Here is a 20,771-nt window from a genome sequence, read left to right as displayed (position 1 = left end):
AATTGGTATCACAGGAATTTTGTTACTTCGAGTCTGAGTATGAGACAAACGAGGTTGCTTTTCCCACTTTCTTTCTTTGTTCTCTTGGCTCCCCTTGTTCGTTTCCCACTCTTGTAACACCTAATAAAATTATCATAATCAATAAGCTCCATGTCTCATTCTTGACTTCTAAAAGACTCTTGATCGCAAAAGTATCAGGATCCAACGTCTCTACTCAAAGTTTTGCTCCTGATAGCTCAGCATGACCTCTATTACAGGTCGACCTTCACTAATCCGACTACATAATCTGGCACTTAATTATCCTTAATGTGATCCTTCAGTAATTCGGCACTTTCACTAATCCAGCACTCCTCAGGTCCCGATGGTGCCAGATTAGTGAAGGTCGACCTGTACTAATTTTCCAAACAGTAGACACTGGAAATACAACTTGGGCAACAAGTTGATGTATAAAAGCATGCAGACATGGTCAAGAGGGTCAGTTGTTGTTCAGACCAGACCACACACCAGAATGGGGAAGAACTGTGATCTAAGCAATGTTGATGGGGTAGTTTCAATATCTCAGAAATTGCTGATCTGCTGGGATTTTCAAGCACAACAGCCTCTAGTTTTACAGAGAATTGTACAAAACACAATAAGCATCCAGTGAGCAGCAGTTCTGTGGACAAAAATGTTAATGAGAGAGGTCAGAGGAGAACGGCTAGATTTGTTCAAGCTGGCAGAAAAGTAACAATGTCTCAAAACAGCACCCTGTTACAACAATGGTGTGCCAAGGGACATCTCTGAATGTACAACACAGCAAACTTTCAAGTGGATGGGCTACAGCAGGAAAAGACCATGAACATGCACTCAGTGGCCACTTTATTAGGTACAGCAGGTTACTAATAAAGAGGCTACCGAGTGTAAGTGACAAGTTTGCGTAACAAATCAATTTGTTAATCATTTTAAAGCTCCTCTGAGCTCACAGAAACTAAATCTGACTGTGTGGAATCAAATATTGACCCTGTGATATTAAACAATAAGCCGGCTGCGTGAAAACACTCAGAGGAAATTATGAAAAAAAAACACAAAACGAAAACAGAACCACAGTTACCTTCATCCTGAAATCTTATCTCCAGTTCTCTTTTGCACAGATCCTGTCTGACCTGTTGTACTTTTGAGTATTTCCTGCTTTATTTCAGATTTCCAGCAGCTGTTCTATTTTATTGATTTTTTAGGGACTAGAAGTGATTGTGGAGCATATCGCCAGCAAAGCCCGATGCAGGCTCACAAAGCTAGTCTGCCTGGGGAGGAACTGAGAGACAGGGCAGCAGATAGTTGGGTAGTTCACGCAAGGATATAATGCTTACAGTCTGCTTCCTGTAGTCAGCTCCAGAAATGACAGAGGTGGAAATGGTATGCTACAGGAGGAAACCCATATCCCACAGAGGGATAAGACTGAAGACAGCAGCACATACCTGACTTCCCTTGCCATCAACTCTTTACTCCTAACAGCCGGAAGAGACTGTCGCTTCCTCATCATCTTGTCGGGTGCCCCGGCCGACTTCAACAGGGCATGCTTTTCTTTTGCATTCTCCCGCTCCTTGTCTTTTTTCTCTTTCTTCTTGTTTTCTACCTGGTGGCCGGATGGAAAGACGGCTCAGTTTAATGCAAGTCCCAGGAAATACAGAAGTCAGCAGCTGAAACATGCACCACACCTATTAATGGTCAAGAGCATAGTGAGGCAAGAAAATGATTTGACAATCGCATACCATGAGACACTCATCCATACTCACAAATCTGGGACATGGAATGCCAAGGATCCAAACCTGCCTTCCTTTTCCATATTTCCAAACAGCAAGTCCATTCAGCCCACTGAGTCTATAACAACTCATAGGGCATTCCATTTTCCAAGTAACTGTTCTCAAATTTGCCTACACAAGGGGCAGTTTGCAGTGGTCAATTACTCTACCAACCTGCAGATGTATGGGACGTGTGAGGAAACTGGGTGTTCTGAGGAATTGGGTATTCGGAGGAAAACCCAGATGGTTCACAGGGAGAACGTGCAGCCTCCTCATAGACAGCACTGAAAGTCAGGATTGAACATGAGCTGCTCGATCAGCTGTGCTACCATGTCACCCAACTTTCTTGCCACCTTCATGATGCTACTGCAAAGAGGCTCTTCCACTAAGGCAAAATGATCAAGCGAAAAATCCAGGAAAACAAACTCAAGGCCAGCCTCTGGTGTGGAAGCTGGTCATGCAACAACTGGATGGACAGAGAGTATCTGGGCAATTCACAGGATGAAGGAATGATATCAAAAGCAAGCAAGAGACACGACAATAGACTGGAATCTGCTGGACAGCCAGAGTTACAGGGACCTGTCTTGCTTTCACAATCAGTCATCTCTACAGCACAAAGACACAGTCACAGAACCACCGCCTCATGGCATCGGAGACCTGGACTTAATCCTGATATTGGGTACCTTATACTTGGAGCTTGCTTGTTGTTTCTGTGACTGTGTGCTCCAGTTCAGATTCAGATCTATAGCACGTGCACTGGAAATACACACTGAAATTGTCATTTGCGTTAATACCAATGATCATGTGCTGGGGGCAGCCTGCGAGTGTCGCCTCACATTCTGGTGCCAACGTAACATGCCCACAATGCATGGCATAACAACACAGAACAGAGTTTCCTCCTGCCTGTAACCTATCCCTAGTGTGGGTGGAGGGAGGAGTCTGGAGAAAGGGGGCAATGAAATGGGGTTGGTGTAGGACTGGTGCAAGTGGGTGGTTTAGATAGACTTGTTGGGCCAAAGGGCCCTCTCTGAATCCGAGATGGGCCAGCCCATGTAGGCCCTGCCACAAGACAGTCGCCCAGTTCAGCTACCTTCCTTACCTATTCTCAATCATTTTATAATGAGAATCGGAAAGGCTTCAAAGCAAAATCAAGTTATTTTTGTTAACACTCAAATTGCATCCTGTTTTTCTAGCAGAGTGGGAGGGATTAGCCGTTAATTCCTGGGTGGAAACTGGGCAGGTTGACAACTGTCCTCCCCCATCCCTCTCTAAGGGTTAAACCACCCAAGGGGATCTGACATAAACAAGTCTCACATATCACAGATAAATACAGGAGATACTAAGACAGGCAATAACAGATAAAATAGGAGCAACTGCCTCATACGTTCAACCGTTGCTTCCGGGAGAAAGTAGGAATGCACTCACCCACTCCACTGGCAACCACCACTGACTGCCACTGGGACGATGCAGTGGGAACAGGATCAATACAATGAGAGATGCATTTCATATTTGCTTACAAAATGGAAGGAAAACATTTGGCCCATCAAGTATGTGCCAGCTCTCATTCCTCCACCTATTTTTCTGTAACCTATTCACTCTCATGTTCATGCTCCTCTTGCACTGGGAGGTAAGACATCGGAAAAGGTTTTGGCCATTCAGTTCATAGAGTCTGCTCCACCAGTGCATCACAGTTGACATATTACCCCGTCAACCCCATTCTCCTGCCCTCTCCTATAAGCTTTCAAGTTCCCATCAAGACCCTTTCAACCTCTGCTTTAAATACATGACTTGGCTTCCACAGCTGTCTGCAGCAAAGAATTCCACAGCTTCACCACCCTCTGGCTAAAAAAGTTCCTCCTCGTGTCTGTTCTACAGGGACGTGCTTCTATTCTGAGGTTGTACTCTTGGAAACATTCTCTCAATAGTTGGGGAGTCTAGATTTTACAGCAACCAATTAACCTACCAATCAGCATGTACAGGGAAACCAGATGGATGACATCCCAAATAAGACTTAAACACCACAGATTTCAGGTGGTGAGATGGGAGCTCTATCACTGAGCCAGGCTACCAGTCTTCCTTGGCCTAAAAAGCAAACCCTCTTGCCTGACCCCAACCTTGCTGGCTATGGTGACTTGGTCCCCTAGGGCTTGCGTGAAGTTGGGTAAATGGGGAGAGGCGATAAATGGAGACGAGTCCTGGCTCTGTTTCTGTGCTCAGACCATGCCCACAGCATTCACAGAGGATCAAGGAAGAGAACAAACCCATCGCTCCTGCCTCTCTGTGCTCCCTGCAGCAACCTGGAAGCTTCGAGGGCAGTTAACGGTCCAAATTCCCATCTCCACTGGGACTAGCTCACAGACCGGAAGGAACGCACAAAATGCTGGGGAAGCTCAGCAGGTCAGGCAGCATCTATGGAGGAGAATAAACAGTTGACATACCGGGCCGAGACCCTTCATTTTCAGTCCTGCTAAAGAGTCTCGGCCTAAAACGTTGAATTTTTATTCCCCTCTGTAGATGCAGCCTGACCTGCTGAGTTCCTCCAGAATTTTGTGTGTGTTGTTCTGGATTTCCAGCTTCTGGAGTTATAGCAGACTGGGGCGAAGTGTTTGAAAGTAACACAGCACTCTTCCCAGTGTAGAGGCCAGGAAGGCACTGCTGTTCGAGCTCTGAGCTGAGTCAGCACAAGGGGGTGCAGCCAGGAGCCTCAGGACCTCTGGAGGTGGAGGTAGAAAATTCTTCAAGATTCAGGCTCGCCCACGCCCCCCCCCCAGCTTGGTGATCTCTGTGGGAGGTGTCAAGAAGATGAAGAGGACAAGGCTGAGAATGACAGTACGATGCAGTTTCTGACAGCTTTGTCTTTGCCCAGGGGGTGGGTAGGGAAGAAGACTGTGGAACCCAAACCCTGTAAGGCATCAAACTTGCAGGGACAAAGGTGAAAACCGGCAAGGAGTGACTGAAGTGACGATGAATAATTCATTCCTTGTCAAGGTAAAAAGAATCATCAATAATTTAGACACAAGGGACAGCAGATGCTAGAACCTGAACAATGAATCCTCCAAGTTCCAGTAATTCTCCCATGTCTCTTTTCTTTCTCCTCCTGATCTACCCAGCCCAATCAGCCTGTCTCCTTCCTCTCTGACGCCCTCTCCATTTGCCCAGCAGCCACACACTCCTCCCCCTGGTTTCCCACCCACTTCACTCCCTCCATTCCACACTCCACATTCCTCTCCTATCTAATTCCATCCCCTTCACTGTCATTCCCACCTGTCGTCTCCCAGTTTCCAGCTCTATCCCCACTCTCCATTCCCTGTCTATCAATTGCTCCCCCCACCCTGATCCACCAATCCCCTGCCAGCTCTTGCTCCATCCAGTCACTTGGAACCACCCATCACCTGCCTGGTCTTGACTCATCCCTCTCACCTTGATCCACCATCACCTGCCAGTTCTTGCTCCAAGCCCCTCACCCCACCATCTCTTCAAACTGGCTGTTTCAGCCCAGATGAAGGGTCTCAACCCAAACACTGAATGTCTATTTCCCTCCACAGATGCTGCCTGACCCACTGTGTTCCTGCAGCATTTCGTGTGGTGCTCATCAATAGTTCAGCCTACTTTAGCACTTGGGAACAAAAATGGCTGGAGGGACATTGTATCTCGCAAGGGACTGCAGCCAGAGTGATGCCAACGGGCAACATGATTACTCACCGGCTGAGCCTCAGTCTTGCGTCGCCCAGGGAGATCTGGGGTGCTCTGTGCCGCCCTCCATTGATTGGAGCACCTGTGGACGGGTTTGCCGCTTCGTGGGGCTATTGGGCTGGATGACGCAGAGCGAGGGCAGAGAGGGACATCTGGCAGAGTCACAGAGAGAGCGAGAGGGAGGGTGGTGGTCCGGGGAGAGCAAGGAGAGTAGAGGGAGGGACAGAGGAGACAAGAAAGGGGAGAGAAATAGAGGGAAAACAAGAGGTGGTAGGCGGAGAGTTGGGGAGATAGGTGGTGTAGAGAAGAGAGAAACGGGCAACGGAAGATCAAGAGATGGTAGGGGCAGAGAGGGAGAAACGATGGGGAGGCAGAGAAAGATGAATGAGTGAGGGAGGCAGGTAAGTGAAAGGATAGAGAAGGGGACGGACAGGGTGAGGCAGGAGGCATTAGGAGAAGGGAGATGAGTAGAAAATAAGGCAGGATTGTGAGGGTGGGTAGAATCGGAAATGAGAAACATAAAGCAGTAATAAAATAGGAGAGGCAGGAAGGAAATTAGAAATGAAAATACACAGAATTGCCGGAATTCGAATGGAGTGGTGGAAAAATGGGGAACCAGAGCATGAAGTCATCCATAGCCAGGGAATGAGGCAGTGGAAAGGGCACGGGACAGGAAGGAGAGGTGCAGCAAGGAGGGTTAATAACCAGGAGACAGCAAAGAGGAGCCGGAAGAGAGAGAGCACCAGGAGTTGAAGGATATGAGTTGCGAGAGGGAAAGAGGGGAAAAAAAGATTAGAAACAAGGTCATTTTCAATTTTTTTTAAACAAGTTCAAAACAAAACCACTCTCCACAACAAACCTGGCAGGATCACCGTACCAACCTGAATCTCGGGCTGTTCCCGTTAAAACAGCAACACTTCTGCTCCTGGCCAGGAAGGAGAGCGTCGGGGTCATCAGCCGTTCCACGATACTGCTCTCCCAGGGACTCAGCTGCAAACGCCGAGCTGCATGGAAACAGAGCAGTTGTTCACTCTCAGTTACCACGGGATGCAAACCAGGACAGGGGCTGGTAGTCCAAACTCAACTCTCTGACTCGCCATACCTGAGCCAGAACAGACCAAATGTTGCCAAATGCTGAAGTTACCTGATCCCATAATTCCAGAAACACCTTGAGAGCATTACCTGGAGGAACTGAACCTCAGCTTGTATCATCTGCCGGCAGCTCTGATCTCCATTGTCACAAAATCATTCTGCACAGAGCAGAGGCCATCTGCTCATTTTGCCTGTGTAAGCTCTTTCAAAGAATTATCTTATTGCTTCATTCCAAAAAGACATAACATATTCCTTTGCTCAAGTACAAATCCAATTCCCTTTGGAAAGGCGCAATAGCAGAGGCTTCCAACTTCTCATCGAGCTAGGATTCCAGATCACATAATCTCTGAAAAACGTTCTCCTCTCACCTGTGTCTTCTGATGCTGACCACGGGAACGAGTTTATGAAAGACTCATACCATCAACATTGTTTGTAACTTTATACACCTCTATTTATGCTCCTTTAATCTCCCTCAATTCAATTCAACACTGCTACATTAACCTTTGAATGTCATCACCGAAACTCTATTACATTTCTGTAATTTATTCCAGGAGCCTTGAAGCCTGTGTGATATATTATACAGGACCATATAATCTAAACATTCTGAGAAACAACCAAGGCTCAAGAGATCATCTCAGCTCAGGCAAAGGCAGACCAGCCCTGGGGCAGTGAGTTAGAAAGACGTGAAACCTTTCCTGGGTAAGCTCAGGTAGGGCTTTGCAGTTTTCAGAATCTGGTGTCATTAGCAAGGTCGTGGTGAGGTGCTTCCTTGGACCAATGCAGTCCTTATTGGTGAAGGTGTTTCCACAGTGTCATTGGACAGATCTCCAGATTTCAACCCAGTGACAATGAAGAATCCCAAGTCAGGTTGATGACTTGGATGGGAATCTGCAGCTTTAATGTGCCATAAGTTTGATGCCTTTGCCCTTCTTAGTGGTAAAGGTTGCAGTAACCTGGTCAGGGTGGTCTGGCCCAACTGTTGTCCCCAGGATGTTAATGGCAAAGGTCACTCCATTTTTTAAGAAGGGAGGAAGGTAAAAGAAAGGAAATTATAGGCCAGTTAGCCTAACCTCAGTGGTTGGGGAAGTGCTGGAGTCTATTATTAAGGATGAGGTTTTGGAGTACTTGCAGACTAATGATAAAATAAGTCAAAGTCAGCATGGTTTCTATAAAGGGTAATCTTGCCTGACAAACCTGTTAAGAGTTCTTCGAGGAAGTAACAAGCCGGGTTGACAAATAAGAGATAGTGGATGTCATTTACTTGGATTTTCAGATGGCATTTGATAAGGTGCCACATGTGAGGCTGCTTAACAAGATAAAATTCTATGGCATTAAAGGGAAAGATAATGGCATGGATAGAGGAATGGCTGACAAGGAGTCAGTGAGTGAGAATAAAGGGGCCTTTTCTGGTTGGCTGCCAGTGACTAGTGGTGTTCCTCAGGGGTCAGTACTGGGACTGCTACTTTTCACATTGTTTGTCAATGATTTGGATAATGGAATCAATGGCTTTGTGGCAAAGTTTCCGGATGATACGTAGATACGTAGAGGAGTAGGTATTGCTGAGGAAGCACTGCAGTTGCAGCAGGAATTAGAAAAATTGGAAGAATGAGCAAAGTGACAGATGGAATACAGTGTAGGATGATGCATTTTGGTAAAAGGAACAACAGGGTGGACTATTATCTATATGGGGAGAAGGTTCAAACGTCAAAGGTTCAGAGGGACTTAGGAGTCCTCGTGCAAGACTCCCAGAAGGTTAATTTACAGATTGAGTCTGTGGTGAAGAAGACGAATGCAACGTTGGCATTTATTTCAAGGGGAATAGAATATAAAAGCAAGGAGATAATGCTGGAGCTTTGTAAGACACTAGTCAGACTGCACTTGGAGTATTGCCAACAGTTTTTGGGCCTCATATTTCAGAAAGGTTGTGTTGTCATTGGAGAGAGTCCAGAGGAGGTTCACAAGGATGATTTCTGAGAATGAAAGGGATAACTTACGAGGAGCATTTGGCAACTTTGGGTGAGTACTCACTGCAATTTAGAAGAATAAGGGGGGATCTCATTGAATCCTGCCAAATGTTGAAAGGACAAGATAGATGGAATGTGGAGAGAATGGTTCCTATGGTGGGGTTATCCATAACTAGATGGAACAGCCTCAAAATTGAGGGATGACCTTTTAGAACAGAGTCAAGGAGGAATTTTTTTAGCCAGAGATCAGTGAATCTGTGGAATGCTTTGCCACAGACTGCGGTGGAGGCCAAGTCTGTGGATATATTTAAGGCAGAAGTTGAAGGATTCCTGATCGGTCAGGGCATCAAAGGATATGGCGAAAAGCCAGGTATATGGGGTTGAGTGGGATCTGGGATCAGCCTGATGTAATGGCAGAGCAAACTCGATGAGCTGAATGGCCTAATTCTGCTCCTATGTCTTACGATGGCCATCTCCTTCATGGGAATGTCACTGAATGTCATGGGTAGGTGGTTAGGTTCCCTCTTGTTGGGGACAATCATTACCTTCATGGCAATGAGTGTAAGGAATGAATTGTGCAAACATGCCTACATCTGACTTTATGAAGGAAAAGAGATTACTGAGGAAGCAGTAGCTGATGACTAGACACTGCCCAGAGGAACTCTTGCAGAAAGAACCTGTGACCGGGCTGATTGGCATCCAATAAGCACAAAAATCACATTTTGTGTGAAATATAACTCCAACTACTGGAGAGTTTGTTCTTTGATCCCCACTACTTTCACTTTTACAAAGGGCTCCTTGGCTCTACACTCGGTCAAATGCTCCATTAGAAACAACAGCTGTCATTCTCACCGGGCCTCTGGAATTCAGCTGTGATGGTCGGGGCAGGGCTGTGTGATGTGGTCTGGAGCTCCACGGCCATGGTTGAACCCAAAATGGCCAGCAGGCAGTTGGGTTGATCTAATACAACTGGATAGCACTGTCAAAGTCAGCTTCCATCTCAGCTGATAACTGAGAACAGACTGACCAGCTTGGATTTGTCCTGTGTATGAACCGAATAGATCTGGGCAATTGTCTTCATTGTTGTGTAGCTAGCAGCAGTGTAAACGTACTTGAACAGTTTGGCTCAATTTCACCTGGTACCAGAGGTTAAGTCTTCTGTATTACATAGAACATAGAATAGTACAGCACAGTACAGGCCCTTCGGCCCACAATGTTGTGCCGACCATCAAACCCTGCCTCCCATATAAGCCCCCACCTTAGATTCCTCCATATACCTGTCTAGTAGTCTCTTAAACTTCACTAGTGTATCTGCCTCCACGACTGACTGAGACAGTGCATTCCACGCACCAACCACTCTCTGAGTAAAAAACCTTCCTCTAATATCCCCCTTGAACTTCCCACCCCTTACCTTAAAGCCATGTCCTCTTGTATTGAGCAGTGGTGCCCTGGGGAAGAGGCGCTGGCTATCCACTCTATCTATTCCTCTTATTATCTTGTACACCTCTATCATGTCTCCTCTCATCCTCCTTCTCTCTAAAGAGTAAAGCCCTAGCTCCCTTAATCTCTGATCATAATCCATACTTTCTAAACCAGGCAGCATCCTGGTAAATCTCCTCTGTACCCTTTCCAATGCTTCCACATCCTTCCTATAGTGAGGTGACCAGAACTGGACACAATACTCCAGTGTGGCCTAACCAGAGTTTTATAGAGCTGCATCATTACATCGCGACTCTTAAACTCTATCCTTCGACTTATGAAAGCTAACACCCCATAAGCTTTCTTAACTACCCTATCCACCTGTGAGGCAACTTTCAGGGATCTGTGGACATGTACCCCGAGATCCCTCTGCTCCTCCACACTACCAAGTATCCTGCCATTTACTTTGTACTCTGCCTTGGAGTTTGTCCTTCCAAAGTGTACCACTTCACACTTCTCCGGGTTAAACTCCATCTGCCACTTCTCAGCCCACTTCTGCATCCTATCAATGTCTCTCTGCAATCTTTGACAATCCTCTACATTATCTACAACACCACCAACCTTTGTGTCGTCTGCAAACTTGCCAACCCACCCTTCTACCCCCACATCCAGGTCGTTAATAAAAATCACGAAAAGTAGAGGTCCCAGAACAGATCCTTGTGGGACACCACTAGTCACAATCCTCCAATCTGAATGTACTCCCTCCACCACCACCCTCTGCCTTCTGCAGGCAAGCCAATTCTGAATCCACCTGGCCAAACTTCCCTGGATCCCATGCCTTCTAACTTTCTGAATAAGCCTACCGTGTGGAACCTTGTCAAATGCCTTACTAAAATCCATATAGATCACATCCACTGCACTACCCTCATCTATATGCCTGGTCACCTCCTCAAAGAACTCTATCAGGCTTGTTAGACACGATCTGCCCTTCACAAAGCCATGCTGACTGTCCCTGATCAGACCATGATTCTCTAAATGCCTATAGATCCTATCTCTAAGAATCTTTTCCAACAGCTTTCCCACCACAGACGTAAGGCTCACTGGTCTATAATTACCTGGACTATCCCTACTACCTTTTTTGAACAAGGGAACAACATTCGCCTCCCTCCAATCCTCCGGTACCATTCCCGTGGACAAACAAGGACATAAAGATCCTAACCAGAGGCCCAGCAATCTCTTCTCTCACCTCGTGGAGCAGCCTGGGGAATATTCCGTCAGGCCCCGGGGACTTATCTGTCCTAATGTATTTTAACAACTCCAACACCTCCTCTCCCTTAGTATCAGCATGCTCCAGAATATCAACCTAACTCATATTGTCCTCACCATCATCAAGTTCCCTCCCATTGGTGAATACTGAAGAGAAGTATTCATTGAGGACCTCACTCACTTCCACAGCCTCCAGGCACATCTTCCCACCTTTATCTCTAATCGGTTCTACCTTCACTCCTGTCATCCTTTTTTTCTTCATATAACTGAAGAATGCCTTGGGGTTTTCCTTTACCCTACTGGCCAAGGCCTTCTCATGCCCCCTTCTTGCTCTTCTCAGCCTCTTCTTAAGCTCCTTTCTTGCTTCCCTATATTCCTCAATAGACCCATCTGATCCTTGCTTCCTAAACCTCATGTATGCTGCCTTCTTCCTCCTGACTAGATTTTCCACCTCACTTGTCACCCATGGTTCCTTCACCCTACCATTCTTTATCTTCCTCACCGGGACAAATTTATCCCTTACATCCTGCAAGAGATCTCTAAACATCAACCACATGTCCATAGTACATTTCCCTGCAAAAACATCATCCCAATTCACACCCGCAAGTTCTAGCCTTATAGCCTCATAATTTGCCTTTCCCCAATTAAAAATTTTCCTGTCCTCTTTGATTCTATCCTTTTCAATGATAATTATAAAGGCCAGGGAGCGATGGTTACTGTCCCCCAGATGCTCACCCACTGAGAGATCTGTGACCTAACCCGGTTCATTACCTAGTACTAGATCTAGTATGGCATTCCCCCCGTCGACCTGTCCACATACTGTGACAGGAATCCATCCTGGACACACTTAACAAATTCTGCCCCATCTAAACCCTTGGAACTAATCAGGTGCCAATCAATATTAGGGAAGTTAAAGTCACCCATGATAACAACCCTGTTATTTTTGCACCTTTCCAAAATCTGCCTCCCAATCTGCTCCTCTGTATCTCTGCTGCTATCAGGGGGCCTATAGAATACCCCCAGTAGAGTAACTGCTCCCTTCCTGTTCCTGACTTCCACCCATATTGACTCAAAAGAGGATCCTGCTACATTACCCACCCTTTCTGTAGCTGTAATAGTATCCCTGACCTGTAATGCCACCCCTCCTCCCCTTTTTCCGCCCTCTCTACCCCCTTTAAAGCACTGAAATCCAGGAATATTGAGAATCCATTTCTGCTCTGGTGCCAGCCAAGTCTCTGTAATGACAACTACATCATAATTCCATGTATGTATCCAAGCTCTCAGTTCATCACCTTTGTTCCTGATGCTTCTTGCATTGAGGTACACACATTTCAACCCTTCTACCTTACTGTCTTTACACCGTTTATTCTGCTTCTCTTTCCTCAAAGCCTCTCTGTATGTTAGATCTGGCTTTACTCCATGCACTTCTTTCACTGCTCTATCGCTCTGGGTCCCATCCCCCTCGCAAGTTAGTTTAAACCCTCCCGAACCATGCTAGCAAACCTACCTGCAAGGATATTGCTCCCCCTCGAGTTCAGGTGCAACCCATCTAATCTGTACAGGTCCCACCTTCCCCAGAAGAGATCCCAATGATCTAAAAATCTAAAACCCTGCTCCCTGCACCAACTCCTCAGCCACGCATTCAACTGCCATCTCCTCCAATTCTTACCATCTCTGTCACGTAGCACTGGCAGCAATCCTGAGAACGTCACCCTTGAGGTCCTGTTCTTCAGCCTTCTGCCTAATTCCCGAAACTCACACTTCAGGACCTCATCCCTCTTCCTGCCTATGTCGTTGGTCCCAACATGTATCACGACTTCTGGTTGCTTTCCCTCACGTACCAGGATGTCGTGCACCCGGTCAGAGACATCCTGGACCCTGGCACCCGGGAGGCAACAAACCATGCGGGTGTCCTTCTCACGTCCACAAAATCTCCTGTCTGCTCCCCTGACTATAGAGTCTCCAATGACGACAGCTCTCCTCTTCTCCGTCACACCCTTCTGCACCACAGGGTCAGACTCAGTGCCAGAGGCCCTGCCACCGTGGCTCACACCTGGTCGGTCGTCCCCGCCAACAGTATCCAGGACGGTAAACTTATTATTCAGGAGAATGGGTACAGGGGTGCTCTGCACTACCTGTCTGCTCACCTTCGCTTTCCCCCCTCTGACTGTCACCCAACGACCTGTTTCCGACAGCCTAGGTGTGACTACCTCCCTGTAGCTCTCATCTATGACTGCCTCATTCTCTCTTATGAGTCGAAGGTCATCCAGCTGCTGCTCCAGATTCCTTACACGGTCTTCCAGATCGCCCAGCCGTAAGCACTTCTGGCAGATGTGACTCTGCGGGAGAGGGGCATTCCCCCAAGACTGCCACATCTCACATGAGAGGCACATCACCGTCTCAGGAGACATTGTAAAAACTAACTGCGAGCTAGCTTGTCCTCCACCTCTTCTCGTCGAAGCCTCTCGAGTCAAAGCCTCAAAGCTCCACTCCTTCACTGGCCCACTCACGCTCTGGCCGCTTTCCACCTGGGATTACATCTGGGATGGTCTCTGGTCTCACAACCTTTTCTGTATCTAGAACTCTCAGCTGTTTCTTGACATCATGTCGAGTGAACTAAACCAGTCCCCAGAAAATTCTCATAATTCCATCTGACGAAGAAGGAAATCACTTGATCTCAGAGCATTCTTCTCTACCACTTTCCCCACTTACCTCCCTGCAATCTGTTTCTCACACAAGCCTATCAACTGCCATCTGTTTCTTCTACCACTTACCTACACTCCAGGGACAACATACAATAGTTAATTAACCTAGCAGCCTGCATGCCTTTGGAAACAAGAACATCCAGGGAGAAACCCACACAGTCACAGAGTGAACATGTAGGTACACAGCAGCACTGGAGATTGGTAATCGTTCCAGATTGCTGGAGTAATGAAGCAAAAAGAAACAGGCCATTCAGCCCACAGACTCCAAGTTAGCTCTTGGGGGAGGGTGGTTGGAAAGTGGCCCTATTAGCTCCAATTTCCCCTCTCCTCATTTCCCTGTACTCTGAAACTTATTTTATCTCATGAATACGCTGGAGACTGGCTTCTGTGATGGTGGGAACCTCCAGAATGACCAATGGCCTATCTGCTTGTCAGTTCTGCACATGGATGTTTCAGTCTTGTCCTCAGCACTCACGCCACTGAGAATGTGGCTATCTCTGGAGCCTGTCCTTCCACTAAGCCACTTAATTGTCTAGCCCCATTCAGAACCGAGTGTGGTAGGACTACTGGAACCTTGATCTGATCCATTGCATATGGGGTTGCTTAGCTCTGTCAGCAGTGTGCTGCCTTTTTCAATTAGTTACACTTTGTGTTTCAGTTTCATAGGTAGCCCCTCATGGCTAGGAACAGCTGGCACTGTACCTGACCCACCCTCCTGCCTTTCTGTCTCCACCTTGTCAGTGACAGTGGGGTGAAGGATAGGCCAGATCATTGGGTTATAGACTGTGCATTTCTGCCACTGCTGATGGTCCATAGTTCCTCATGGATCTCCAGTTCCCAGCTGCAAGCTCTGCCCCAGGTCCAACCTGTTTATCATGGCAGAGGAGTCAGAGGTCACATTGACTTCTTCACTCTGCAGGCACGCACAAGATCACATGTCACAAATGTCACAGGACAAGGGCTAAGGTAAAATCACCATAAAGACTTAAGAACATACGTAATGGAAAATGAAAGACTTTGGGGTGTCAGGAGGTGTATCACAGGAGAACATGCTGTTCTTGTAGCCACGGTATTTAAGTGACTGGGCCAGTGTAGTTTCAAGTCAATGGTGATCTCCCTGTGCTTGTTTTGACATTCAATAAGATCCTGGTTTACCTTTTACCTATGTCACATTTTCTTGCACTAAACTCACCAGCCAAAAAACTAACCCTTCTGCCTTCGGCAACAGAGTCTCCGTGAATTCAGAGCACCAATGAGGCGATGCATGGCTAATGCCACGACCACCCATGGGCCAGAAGCAAGGTGAGTGGCAGCCTCTTCAGCTGGCAAGACTGGCCACAACAAACCAGGGTCACACAACTAGGGTTGGGGCAGCGGCAGCAGGAAGCCCTGGAAAATGGGAGGAGTGCCAGTTCTGCTCGCTTGCAGCAGAATCCAGCCTTGGGCCAGTTCTACCCTCGCTTGCAGCAGAATCCAGCCTTGGGCCAGTTCTACCCAGGTGCTACAGGGTCAGCACCCTGGACAGCTCAGGCAGGGAGCCAGCAGTTGAAGGTTCAGGGGGCCAGTAAGTCGCAGCCAGAGCCAGTTCTGTCCAGGAACTATCGAGACATAGAGCACGACAGCACAGAAATGGGCCCTTCAGCCTACACTGCCTAGTCTCACCTACACGCACCTGAACCATAGCCCTCCATTCCCCTCTCATCCATGCATGTATACAAACTTCCCTTTAAGTGCCACATCTACTACTCCCACTGGAAGCTCCTTCCACACTTGTACCACCCTCTGAATGAACAGGTCTCCCCTCAGGTCCTCCTTACACATTTCACCTATCATCATAAACTTACGAATTGTAGTTCCAGTCTCACACAAGTTGCTGCATACATTCACCCTATCGACACCCCTAATGATCTTGTATACCTCCTTCAGGTCTCCCTCACTCTCTTGCACTCTGGAGAATAAAGTCCGAACCTATTCGACCCAATACCTGTAACACAGCTCGTCAAGTCCCAGCAAAATGCATGTAAATTTACTCTGCACTCTTTCAAGCTTCAAACCTTTCCTATGCATAGGTGAACAGTCTACGATGGGACCCAGTGTGCCAATGGTTCCATTCCATCCAAAAGGCACAGCAGCGCCACCACTGGATTGTGGGGTTACGGGAAAAGGCCGATCACAGCACAATATACTCAAACTCCACAGTCAATTCTTCCACAGAAAAAGCAGTGGGATTTTATCGCAGCTCTCAGTGGATTCGCTCAGTCTGCAGTTACTTCTGGAAGTCTACAATCTTAAACACATTACTGTTTTCAGAAGATCACACCAATCTGTGTGATAGTGCCATTTTGAAGGTGATGTGCAGTAGGATAAGTCTGGAAGACGTGAGTTTGAATGTGATCAAAAGGTAGTGAGATTGGTCACACTGTGACTCCCTCAGGAACTGCAGTGCACTCCACTGGCTGAGCCTGAACGCAAGACTGATCACACTCACACTAACCATAGTGTGAAAGTCCGTGTTTGTGCTTAGTGTGATCCTTACAACGGATCCTATAGAGTTCGTCTGCCCAGAGCACCATCACTGCACAATGGGCCTAAACGTGTTAACCTTAGTAAATGAACAAAGACCCATGTAGAAGACATTGAAAGACATAAACTTCTGCTTATGCACAAGAGGCTAACACGTTGTCCAAGAAAAGCGGGATCCCGTTCAGGGTGGTCATGCTCCCTTGTCTCAGAGCCACAATCCACTACAAGCCAGCATTCCTCATCCCACCATCCTCCCATCATTCAGCATGAATGTCCACCCCCCACCCCAGATTGAATCACAAGGACACACGGGCTGGTGGCCCCCCACATTAGCCGTCCATTGTCTCCCTCACCACCGTCCTCAGTGCCAGCTCCCAGCAACAGCAGCAGTTGCAGCTCCCTCTGCTTAGCGATTAGCTCATGCAACTGGAGTCAGCAGAAGTGCACATTTTGTGTCCCGCACCTCCCCCCAGACCGCCCCTGCTGGAGTCTCTGCTGCTGGGTATAAGCCACCACATCTCAGCCAGCAGGGAGCCACGTCTGTTTCTGACCCTGCACACACAGCAGCAGACAAGCAGAGGGAGACACAGGGCTGTTAATTTTCATCAGGCTGCCACGTAAGGGACAGTAATCAAAGTGGCCTGTGGAGCAGAAGGCAGCGTGGGTTTCTGGCACGCTACCCAGCAGAATACTTCTTAGAGCAGCGTCAGTTTGGATCCCTTTTTCAGCAGGCTAGATGTTGTAAACCACCAAAAATTACGCAACATTGCTCCTTTAAGTCACGGCAGCCCGCAAATCTCTTTTTTCCCCAAGGCAATTCCAAGCCTCAAGTGGGAAAGTTAACAGCCCTGGAGGTGACTAGGGTGTGTAGGATCTAAAGGGGGTGGGGTAGGGGTGGGGAAACGGGGCAATGAAAGATTCCATACTTCTGCTGGGGGAATTCCAGAGCGTGGCTGAGGATTTGGAGAGTCTTTTGTTTAGGATGGAATCCACATGTTTGGGCAGATTGACAGCCGATAAAGAGCAGCCCCCTGGCCCTGGAAGAGAATGGAGAGACAGACAGAAGAGATGAATACAGCTGAGGCTTCCTCCACTCACCAGCTCCAGGTGGACTTCAGCTGCCTCAAGGAGGGGTGGGATGGGGGGTAGGGCTTTGTGGAGTTGTGGAGGGACGGGAGAATTGGGTGCCATTTATTCACGAATAAGCAAATAATGTTTTACAAAACAAGGCCCCCTCCCCTTTTTCATACCATGTAAAACCATCTCCAGTAGTTATCTAAACCCCAACCCCATCTCCCCAACTCCCAGTCAAATCTAGGATATTCAATCAATCCCAGCTTCACAATTCCAACTGAGGCCTTCGACTATTGGCACAGTCTGCTTCTCACAGAAGAATTGGAGCTTGAGAATGCTGATGTCTCATGTATCCTTGATAAAGCCTGCTAAAATGTCACCGGGTCCTCTGTGGGTGTGAGGTACAGAAACATGCAAGAGGCTGGGCTAGTACACAAGGGTGCACAATGTGACTTTGGGCGCCATTTCCCGGAAAGTTAATTGCACATGCGCCACCGTAATAACAGGAAGGAGGGGCTGCCTTTGCAGGAGTCTGGTGCTTACAATCAGCCGCAGGTGAGCGCTACAAACTCAGAACTTACCTTTTGTGATGGATCTGCATCACACCTCACCCCCGGCACATTCTGACCTGGACCACACCACCCTGCCATCACTCCAGTCTCCAGTACTCCTAGTGCAGAGGAATAGCAGTCCTCCGTGCCTCCCTCCTCACGAGTGAGGTCTTGATCCCACCCTGGACCTTAATTGATGCCTCAGTAGCACCTACTCACCAGGAATGGGGGGGCATCTGATCTCACCTCCAATAAATATGGCCTAGAGCCTCCTGACCCCTGTCAATTCCATGTTGTGAAGTAAAGGCCATTCATTTTGTGCCCTAATCAGGGAAGGGCTAATGTGAAAAATGCAAGAAATTGTAGAGACTGGAGATCAGCAGAAAAGAAACAAGCTGTTGGATGAAATCATTGGGTCATAGAAACATAGAAAATCTACGGCACATTACAGGCCCTTTGCCCACAACGTTGCGGCGACCATGTAACCTACTCTAGAAGCTGCCTAGAATTTCCCTACCGCATAACCCTCTATTGTGCTAAGCTCCATGTACCTATCTAAGAGTCTCTTCAAAGACCCTATTGTTTCTGCTTCTACCACCTTCACTGGCAGTGTATTCCACACACCCACCACTCTGCGTGTGAAAACCTTACCCCTGACATGCCCCTTGTACCTACTTCCAAGACAGCATTTATAAAGGCAAAGAGATTCTCAATGGTTTTGGTCGGGGGGTGGGAGGAAAGGTCTCGATCTAAAACATCAACTAGCCCTTTACCTCCACAGATACTGCATGGCCCACTGAGTTCATCCAGAAGTTTGTTTCTTTGCTCAAGAGTTGATGTAGTGCATTTAGCACAATAAAACATTGCTCCAGAGGGACTTATCACACCACTTTATCCAGTTAACCGAGAAGAATTACCAGGCCAACATTCTCCAATACTGTCCCACTCTACTATTACAATCATTTCATTCTCCCATAAATTTAACCTTTAATATGACTCCAAATCAAATAATGAATAAATTATTCTGTAGCTGTCAACATTTCTTGGGCCAATCATCAAGCACTGCATTAAAAGTTCTTGTGGTATTTTGCCTCACTTATTCTTCTAATTCTGACTTCATAAAGCTGGTCCCAATAGATTACAGTTGCCTCTCAAATGTTCCACATAATTAAATATATCTGGGTTGTTGTCTCTCCCAATTTTCTCTCTACAAGTCTTTCCTCGTGAACCCACAGCCCTCATTCCCAGAATAATCGTTTCAGTTTTAGCTTCTCTTCTACGCTTTTATAAGACAAATTAAACAGAATTTCTCCGATATCAGTTTTCTATAATATACTAAAACATCAGCTGTATCATAGGTCCACAGAAATAGGCCCATGTTGGCCAAAGAATAAACTTCAGGTTAATCCCACTTTCCAGCTCTTGATCCACAGATCTGCAGTTACAAAATTTGAAGTGCCCATCCTGGCATTTTTAGATTCAATAATACCTCTGACAACCTATCAGGAGATCCATATCCTCATCCACCACTGAATGAAATGATGTGGCTCAGCACCCCTCCAATCCTGTTGAATTTGTATCTTTGCTCCCTCAATTCTCCCCCTTTCACTGAGAGAACCAGGCTCATTTTGACAGTGAATCAGGTTGCCCCACATTAACTTCAGCCAATGGAACAAGGAATTCATTGTATCCAGCACAGGTATGTAACACCATTGACAATTGTACCACAAGTTTGGTTCACATTGGGTACAATTCTTATTTTGATTTTGATCCTCTCCACTCAACCACTGGCCAAGAAGATAGTCTCCCCAAGCCTCAACATCACTCAGGCTATAACCAGACACAAGGAGATGGCTGAGCACTGCTCAATGCTTACGGTGGTGGGGCAGAGGATGTAGGAGTTGAGGAGGGAGTCCAGCTGGATCAGCTTACACGCTGGACCTTTTGCTACATCTGTTACATCCCCACATGTCCAGTGGGATGATGGCTGGTTAATGACACCAAGGCACCTCATGCCATGCACAACCGATGGACTATAGCCAAGCTGAAAATGGAATGCGAGCACTGTAGACTCCACACCTTCTGTGGTCAAAAGGTCCAAGGATCTCACTAGAAATATTGGGATCTTCATCACAGACTCAAAGCTCAACTGATACCTGGGACAAAAAGGACTACAGCAAAACAGGAATCATGCATTCCTGACCAAATGAGTGGTCGAGATAAAGCAAAGGGCGTTAGTTCCTCAAGGGCTGATGCAGGCACAGCGACATTCTGTGGCTTACAAAATGCTGGAACTATAAAGCAGAGTTAGAAAGAGGAAGATCTTCTGATAACACAGCATGGAATGAAAGTTACCAAAGCACCTGTGATCCCAGACAGCAAAACAGGATCCTCCTGCATCCGTGCATATACACAGACCATACACAGAAGTGGTTTCACCATGGGCAGAATGTTCTATTGATCGTATCAATAATAAACCAATACCAAAATATCAGAGGCCCCATCCACCCTGCATGCTCTCTCTTGTCCCTGTTCCCCTGGGCAGAAGGTACAAGAGCTTGAAAGCACACTCCCCTAGGCTCAAGAAATGCTTTTACTCCACTGTTGTAAGATTATTAAATAATTCCCTTGCATGAGTTGCACTCTTTCCTTCACTGTATCTCGTTCTGATCTTGCACCTTAATATGTTCAACTGCACTGCACTTT

The 20,771-nt window shown here is 47.1% G+C and overlaps 1 protein-coding gene across 4 annotated transcripts in view; it reads right to left on the bottom strand.

Annotated features, from left to right (window-relative positions):
* map7d1a (MAP7 domain containing 1a) overlaps positions 1 to 20,771 on the bottom strand; it is a 262,633-nt gene that overhangs the window by 33,622 nt on the left and 208,240 nt on the right. For 3 of the 4 annotated variants that reach the window (XM_063033949.1, XM_063033952.1, XM_063033953.1), the window contains exons 6-9: positions 17,367 to 17,477; positions 6,353 to 6,475; positions 5,481 to 5,623; positions 1,455 to 1,612 (exon numbers count right to left, since the gene is read on the bottom strand). In XM_063033949.1, the coding sequence (XP_062890019.1) occupies positions 1,455 to 1,612; positions 5,481 to 5,623; positions 6,353 to 6,475; positions 17,367 to 17,477 (535 nt within the window). The remainder of the gene's footprint in view (positions 1 to 1,454; positions 1,613 to 5,480; positions 5,624 to 6,352; positions 6,476 to 17,366; positions 17,478 to 20,771) is intronic. The other variant, XM_063033951.1, reaches the window with a different exon arrangement.

Source organism: Mobula hypostoma, chromosome 26 (genome assembly GCF_963921235.1).
Source record: "Mobula hypostoma chromosome 26, sMobHyp1.1, whole genome shotgun sequence".
Classification (NCBI taxonomy): Eukaryota; Metazoa; Chordata; class Chondrichthyes; order Myliobatiformes; family Myliobatidae; genus Mobula; species Mobula hypostoma.
This window is presented reverse-complemented; position numbering and strand designations above follow the sequence as displayed.